This window comes from Ursus maritimus, unplaced genomic scaffold, assembly GCF_017311325.1.
Source record: "Ursus maritimus isolate PB19 unplaced genomic scaffold, ASM1731132v1 scaffold_5, whole genome shotgun sequence".
NCBI classification, from domain to species: domain Eukaryota; kingdom Metazoa; phylum Chordata; class Mammalia; order Carnivora; family Ursidae; genus Ursus; species Ursus maritimus.
The window spans coordinates 81,063,838-81,072,208 of record NW_024426663.1 but is presented as its reverse complement, the minus strand read 5'-3'; the positions used below and the strand labels follow the sequence as shown (position 1 = coordinate 81,072,208).

The following is an 8,371-nucleotide window of genomic DNA, read 5'->3' as shown; positions in this document are numbered from 1 at the left end:
GATCTTGTAAGGGCTCTTCCTGGACCTTCTGCTCCTTTACTGGCATCACGGGAAGAATGGCTGTTGACTGTCCCTGACTTGAGAGGACACAGCCCTCTGGACTCCCAGTACATGCACCTTCCTCTTCCTTGGTATTTATAATGAACTTCACAGATCACTTCTGTCTGTATCCTTCATCCCTGGCACATCCAACCTGAGTAATGTCATGTTTCCCAGGTAGGAGAGATTATATTATACCTGGGACTTTAAAAACTGTGGGAAAGGAAATTTCTGAGCCTATATTATTCATTTGAGAGCATTCTCCTTGGTAATGGGCAGTTATGGATTAGCAGTGGAAACTGAGAATGTTAGGAAAGAGGTATGTTCTGGGGCGAGTGTTGAGTATATATGGTTGAGTGACAAAACTGCGATTACAGCAATTCTTAGAGATGCTATCTCAGATTTCCTTACTTCCTACTTGGGGTGAAGAAAGAACCCATTAGGAGAACGAATAAGATTTTTTTTTAACCTGAAGTCCTAACAAATGATTACACACATACTTAAGGAAATATCAGCAATTTAATTCTGCAAAATCTGGAGGAATGTGGGGGAGGGAAGTCATCCGAGGACTCCAATTTTTTCAGGTTTGTAGGATTCTGAGCTTGGTAGTGTTGGAAACTTCAAAGCAAGACTTTGAGCAAGAAGGTACCAGTCAGGACTGATGAGGTGATGGACATCAGTGGGGGTCTCCACTGCTTTGTTCTCTACAGTAGGTAAGGATTTTTATGCTATTCAATATAGTTACATTCTTCAAGTTGCAGGCAGTTTCGGTAGCACAACCCATGCCAAAAATCATAAATATAGGGCTATCTGCCAAAAGAAAAATCCAAGAGTTAGTCTCTCTCATCTTGTCTCCTCTTTTCAACCACACCCTATCCTATCTACCTCCCTAGGGGAAGAAAAGGGTGCAGAGTGCCCCCAGAATCCTCCTCTGTCTTCTATGAAAGAAGCAACAACCACAGCTCCATCTCTGTCCAGGGACCAAGACTTAGTTCCCTTTGGGCCCAATAACTCAGTTTAGGAGGGACCACAAAAGGCCCCTGCTGTCTCAGATGTATGGCTGAGGCTGGAAACCCTGCATCCTGACTAGGGGAGAGATAGCTGGAAGAGAGGAAAAAGCCTGTGATCAGAACTTGTGTATCAGCTAAAAAGTCCCTGTGGTATCTGTTGTTTTCTTTACTTTTGTTTCTTTGGGGAAACCAGAGAGAAGCAATGCAGATCCCCTTTGAGATAAGATCACTTTTTCCCAAGGCTATGAGTTTAGTGGAAGTTATCACTATGGAACCTCATTACATGCCTGTACTTTCCATGACAAGTTGGAGTAGAGAGACTGCCACTTTCAACAGCCCCATCCCTCCCCTGTATCCTTCATGACATCCCATTTTTGTTGTTCACTTCTGCTCACCTAGGCAAGGGCCCCTTCACCTGATAGTCCCAGGCTCTCGCTCAAAATCTCCTCAAAAAAAAACAGCATAACTTGCCTCCATTTTCACCATGTTCTCTCTCCCACCATTTAAAAAGCTCCTATAACACCACTAATTTCATGTAACCTTTTACATATTGATCAGAAAACTGACAATGCCCTCTCTGGCTATACAGTCTAATACTAGGTTAATTTCCCAATTTATATCTGAATAATGCATGAATGTCTTATTAAAAACATATGCTTTTCTCCTCCTCAAGAAAATGGCAGATCCTTCTGCAGATTTTAGAATCACAGCATGAAAAATTAAGTGCTTAATCATGGGGTTTCGGTGATAGTAATAATGGCAGTGATGATGAAAACCAGAACTGAGGTGTCACCTTCTTTGTTGCCAATGACCCAAGGTCCCATTCCAGGAGATCATGATATGACATGTTCCCAATCTCACACTCTGCTATGGGAAGCAGTTGTGTTCTCTTCTCCTCCCCTCTCCTCTCCTCTTCTGACAGATGGCTCCCTCCATACTTTGGAGGGCATCTCCTAGTATTAATGCCCTTGTGTAGTCTTCTCCCATATGTTGTATCAGAGTTGATCTGTGCAACCAACAGAATACAGCAGAAGTGAAGAAATGTCACTTCTGTGATTCGATTACTTTAAAACTGTGGACTAATTCCTCTCTCTCCCCTTTTCCTCTTCTCCCTCTCTCTGTCATCACTTGCCCTGAGAAATGCCAGTTAGTGTTCTTCCTTCCTCCCTCCATCTCTCATCCCTCTCTCTCTCTCTCTCTCCCTCTCTTTCTCTCTCTCCCTTTCTCTTTCTTTCTCTCTCTCCCTCTCCCCTCTCATCACTTTTTTTAATGTTTTTTTATTATATTATGTTAGTCACCATACAGTACATCCCTGGTTTTTGATGTAAAGTTCGATGATTCATTAGTTGCGTATAACACCCAGTGCACCATGCAATACATGCCCTACTTACTACCCATCACCAGCCTATCCCATTCCCCCACCCCCCTCCCCTCTGAAGCCCTCAGTTTGTTTCTCAAAGTCCACAGTCTCTCATCACTTGCTGTGGGGGCAGCTAGCTGATACATCATGAGGACATCCAGGCAGCCCACACAGAGACCCATGTAGAGAGGAACCAGTCCTGACAATCACATGGGTGATCTTGGAAGCAGGTCTTCTGCCCAAATGACCACAGGCCCTCCTGACAGCTAGATGAAAACGTCGAGACTCAGCCAGAGCACTCAGCTAAGCCACTCCCAGACTCCTGACCCACAGACACCATGAAATAATAAATGTTCATTGTTTTAAATTGCCAAGTTTTGGAGTAATGATTACACAGTAAAGATAACTAACACAGCTATAGCCTTTGAGAAAATGAACACCAAAAACCCTGTGGAAATATCCATACCTATGCCAATAACTTCCACACATTTTGTCTCAGTACCAGTGCAGTCAAGAAGAACTGGGTCACAGGAAATGTCATACACATTGTAGCAGGCAGGACACTTAATGCCATTGGGTTCTGAGGACTTCTGAGGCACTGAATGAAGAAAGAAAAATTTCATCTTAAAGAGTAAGGCATAAAAGGATCTCAGAGCATTATTATCCCCCACCCAAGATCATGGTTATTCCAGGATTCCTCCACCCAAAATCAAAATTATTTAAAATTAGGGTGGCATGGAGGGTGTGGGGAAGTAGGTATTAAGTGGAAAGATATAGCCAAAAGATCTTATAGGAATTGGGTTTTATTTGCTCCTTTCATGAATTGACCCTCTCTGCCTTGGCTGGAGAAAAATGCTCAGATAACAGAAGATAATTTGTACTCTTGCAAAATACTGTTAGGGAATTTTATGGTTCCGGTTTCATATTTAAGTCTTTATTACATTTTTAGTTCATTTTGGTGTATGATTTTAAAAAAATGGTCTGGTTTCATTCTTTCATATGACTGCCCAGTTTTCCCTGCACATATTTTTGGAGCCTGCCTTTTCCCCATTGTATATTGTTGTCTTCTTTGTCGTAGATTAAATTGACCATATAAGTGTGGGTTTATTTCTGGGTTCTCTATTCTGTCCCATTGATCTACATGTCTATTTTTGTGCCAGTACCATACTGTTTTGATCATTGTAGCTTTGTGCTGTATCTTGAAATCTGGGATTCTGATACTTTGAGCTTTATTCTTTTTCAAGATTGCTTTGGCTACTTGAAGTCTTTTGTGGTACAAATTTTAGTATTATTTGCTTTAGTTCTGTAAAGAAAATATTGTTGTGTTTTCACAGCAATTGTATATCTGCAGATTGCTTTGGGTAGTATGAACATTTTCACAATATTGGTTCTTCCAGTTCATGAGCACACATTGGAAGTAATTTCTTTCACATCAGCTACAGACACATTTTTCTTTATATGTCTCCTTAAGCAAAGGAAGCAAAAGCAAAAATAAACTACTGGGACTACATCAAAATAAAAAGCTTTTGCATAGCAAAGAAAACCATCAACAAAATAAAAAGGCAACCTACTTAATGAGGGAAGATATTTGCAAATTATATATCAAATAAGAAGGTAATATTCAAAGTATATAAAGAACTTCTACAACCCAATACCAAAAAAAAAAAAAAAAAAACCCCACAAATAATCTAATTAAAAATGGGCAGGAGGCCTGAATAGACATTTTTCCAAAAAAAGATATATAGATGGCCAACAGACACATAAAAAAGATGCTCAACTTTACTAATCTTGAGGAAAATTCAAATTAAAACTATAATGAGATATCACTTTATACCTGTCAGAATGGCTAAAATAAAAAACACAAGAAATAACAAGTCTTTGTGAGGATGCATAGAAAAAGGAAACTTTGTGCACTATTGGTGGGAATGCAAATTGGTACAGCTACTGTGGAAAACAGTATGGAGGTTCCTCAAAAAATTAAAATGGAAATTCCATATGATCCAGTAATTTCATTACTAGGTATTTACCCAAAGAAAATGAAAAACACTAATTTGAAAAAATATATGCATCCCTATGTTTATTTATTATTTACAATAGCCAGTATATGGAAACAACCCAAGTGTCCATGGATTGATGAATGGATAAAGAAAACATGATATATGTATTACTCAGACATAAAAAAGAATGAGATTTTGCCATTTGGAACAACATGGATGGACCTACAGTGTAAATGCTAAGTGTAATAAGTCAGTCAGAGAAAGACAAATATATGATTTCACTTATATGTAGAATTTAAGAAATAAAACAAATGAACAGAGGTTAAAAGAGAGAGAGAGAGACAAACAAAAAACCAGACTCTTAAAAAGAATAAACTGGTGGTTGCCAGAGGGTAAGTGGGGGGTGTGTGAAATAGGTGGAAGGGATACACTTAACTTGATGAGCATTGAGCAATGTATAGAATTGTTGACTCACTATATTCTACACCTGAAACTAGTATAAACTGTATTTTAATTATACTTCAATAAAAAATACTGTTAAGAGAGTGAGGAATCAAATAGGCAAGGACAAACAAGCTTTCAACTGGAATGGGAAAGCAAATAATTTAAACCTAAAGACTCATACTTAGAGTAAATCCTGAGGACCCATCCCAGCCATGCAGCTGTCATTCAGTCTTCCATGTAAAAAAAGGGCTTGAGCCTATCCCTTCACAGGAAGGAAAGACACTCAGTGAGCAAAATCAATAGGCAGCTCAGAAGCATAGAGAGGTCACAGGAAGTTACTTAGAAGACAGAGACTTAAGGCAATGGATTGGGATACAGGATGGGAGGCAGGGAGAGCAGAGATGTGTTGGCACTCACCTTGGAAGTCCCCTTGGTTACAGAGCTCATCTTCGCAGCATTGGTGGCTGTACCCAAATGTTTGATCGTCCCCCAGTGTTGCTGAGAAGGTCCTTGGGACACACTTGCTTGAAGAACAACCTTTCTCCTCAACATGTTGTAAGAGTATCCCTGTACAGAACCAAACCCCAGAAGGAATTTCCCTTTTGAACCATAGGGAGTGATGCCCAAGTGGGCTGCCAGTATTAAAGGATTCTGTGCCTCAAATCCTCTTGTCTCTAGTCTTTCCACTTAGAATGGGAGTGTCATACTTCAGAGATTGCCCAGCCTTTTTCCCAGTGTCTCTCACCCTGCCTCCTCCCACCACCCCATACTCCCAGCCCCATCTGGGTAGAATGCTACATAAGAAAGAAAGGTAAAAAGAAGATGCACAGGAAAGTGAGGAACTCCGTCAAGTTGCTAAATAGCAACCTCCCTCTAAGCATGTTTTCTGTCTGTCCTGCATAACCAGCAGCCTGGGGAGGGGCCTTGCACAGCATACCTGATGTCCTTAATTCTTGTTTAGATACAAAGCAGCTTTTAGAGGTTTCACAAGTTCTTTGCATGTCGGCACTACATCCATAAAGAGAACAGCTTGTACATTTGTAACTCTCTATGAAAAGGAAATAAAAATTGTTTAAAAAGGGGGAACCTGGGTGGCTCGGTCAGTTAAACCTCTGCCTTCGGCTCAGGTCATGATCCCAGGTTCCTGGGACAGAGCCCCACATCAGGCTCCCTGCTCAGCAGAGAGTCTGCTTCCCCCTCTTTTTCTGTCTGCTACTCCTCCTGCTTGTTCTTTCTCTCTCTCTCTCTCAAATAAATAAATAAATAAAATCTTTTAAAACATTTTTAAAAATGTAATTCAGGAATGAAAACCATCAAGAATCATAGTTGATGCTTCCAATAGCCAAACATTCCTGAGAGTCAAGATACCATGAAACCCATTCCCTGTAGGGCTGAATGGGCCCACTCAGTCCATAGTCCCTCCGTGATGGCCACATCAGGCCCCACTCAGTATTCAGACTCAATCCCTTTCAGCTGCCCACTGCCCCAGATGCTTAATCAGGGCCCCCAACCCTGCAGAGTTCAGCCCTGCTCTTGAAGTCTCTCCCAAGTAGGCATTTCTCTTCTGTACTGTCTACCTTATTCTTCCAATCTGGAGGGGAAAGAGGCCATTTGTTCATTCTTACCTACAATGCTGGAAACCAAGACTGTGAGGACCCAGGAGGTAAGAAGACTCTTTAGGGCTGAAGATGGAGGCATGGTGGCTCTGCAGAAGCCTTAAGTGAGAGGAGAAGAGTCAGGGCTATGGGGCCAAATCTCTTGTCTAACAACCCAAGTCCTGGACAGGGTTGCCCATTAATTTATCCACTCATTCATTTGGCAAGGCAGAGTTTGTCAAACCCTAGTTTTATGGCAGATATGCCTCTTTTGGGGAATGTTAAGATGAAAAAGATGCTACCACTGTCATTAAAGGGCCTAGGCAGAAAGGCCTTCCTTCCCTAGGAAGAATTCACATAGAGGTTTTCTTTTCCACATGGATATGGGAGGTGTTGGAGCTCCTTCCAAAGCTGAAATAGAATGATTTGGCCAAGATACAGAAGTCACTATTCTGGGGAACAGAACGTGGCTCTCCATGTGCTAGAAAGTTCTGAGCCTGCCAAACTCTCAGGCAAATAGCCCCTTAGCCAAGAACCCTGATTTATTGGATTCCAAAGTCACCTTATCACAAAGAGCCATATCCATGACACGTTGGTTCTCTAACAAAATGACAGAGTCAGGATTTGCTAGACGGATCCTGGCATTCTTTCTAACCTCTGATCAATGCTCCCTTCCAAAAGCCCATCTGAATTTTGCTAATTTAGGAAGGAAATCCAACTTCCCTGCCCCAGACCCCACCTACCTTAAAATTTATCCTCCCAGGAGCCTGAGGAAAAGCCTGCAAGATCACTATTTAAAGACTAGGGAGTGGTTGGAGGTCACCCACCTTTTCCTTCCTTCCAGGAAATGACAAAACCTAATTTCACACTTTGAATTCCAGGTCTCACTTTCCATAAGTAACCTCCTGCTGAGCCTATGTCACAACCTCAAAATGACAGATAAAAATGTTGTATGTTGCTTTCTTTAAAGAAAGGGAAAAAGCTATTTTGCACAGAGAGTCTAGCTTAACACAATAACAGCAGGTTTTGGAGTAAGGCATTTCCCAACTCTGTGGTTAAGTGCTGTGTGAACCTGGGCAAAAGTTTCCACTATTCAGAGGCTTGGTTTCCCACTCTCTGCAGGGAAATAGTGATGCCTGTTTTGCAGGGTGGAAGTGAAGTTTTAAGGAGAGTGTGAAATGCTCCTCACAGCGTAAGCATGGTGGACTTTGCTCCTGTCCACATCAGAAACATGTAAGCAAAAATGGGCAGCTGTTTGCTTCTGGCAGAACAAGAGGCAGTGGACCTTGTTTAAATGCTGTGTATATGCCAATATGGATATAGATGTCTGGGATCTAAATCATAAGATAACTGGGTGCCTTGCTTTTCCTTCTGTCATCTCACCAGGAGATATCTGACAGGTGACAAGACACACAAAAGCCCCCAGAGGTTTAGACTCTGGATCTGGGCAGTGCAACACACGGTCCTCTCATGCTTGGGATAGGAAGAAAGATTACATTTTTCTTTCCCTATCTTGTAACTGAAATGTAGCCTTTCTTTCCATAAATAGAATCCGCAAACCACAGCAAAACCACCAACCTTTAGAAACCCTTCCTTTCCTATCATGTGACATCTGCAGACAGAAAGTATTCTTTGCCCTCATCAACTACTTCCAGATTATGTTCTTATCAGCCTCCTGCAGGAGCCTGGTGAATCACACCTGTTACTATTCCATACGTTAGAAGAGTTTTTTAAACTAGTCAAAATAATTGTAATTTTATGAGGTTTGATTTTTTTTTTTTATGAGAAGCACTCCACCAACCTTCCTGGGTTGCATGTCATGGGACCTAGGGTTGCCACCCCACTTCCGGATATAGCAAAAGCACTATCTCCCTCCCAAACAGAGCTCTGTCTCCATGTCCATGTGACCCAAGGCTATACATTTTA

At 41.5% G+C, this 8,371-nt stretch overlaps 1 protein-coding gene across 1 annotated transcript; it reads right to left on the bottom strand.

Moving 5' to 3' along the window:
- Positions 1 to 539: 539 nt before the first annotated feature.
- LOC103656340 (protein RoBo-1-like) lies at positions 540 to 7,240 on the bottom strand. Its single transcript, XM_040621941.1, has 6 exons — positions 7,189 to 7,240; positions 6,476 to 6,565; positions 5,788 to 5,898; positions 5,268 to 5,417; positions 2,876 to 3,007; positions 540 to 849 (listed from the first exon to the last, which is right to left on the bottom strand). Exons 2-6 carry the CDS (start codon positions 6,546 to 6,548, stop codon positions 716 to 718), a joined length of 600 nt encoding a protein of 199 aa, XP_040477875.1. The 5' UTR covers positions 6,549 to 6,565; positions 7,189 to 7,240; the 3' UTR covers positions 540 to 715.
- Between the last annotated feature and the right edge of the window lie 1,131 nt (positions 7,241 to 8,371).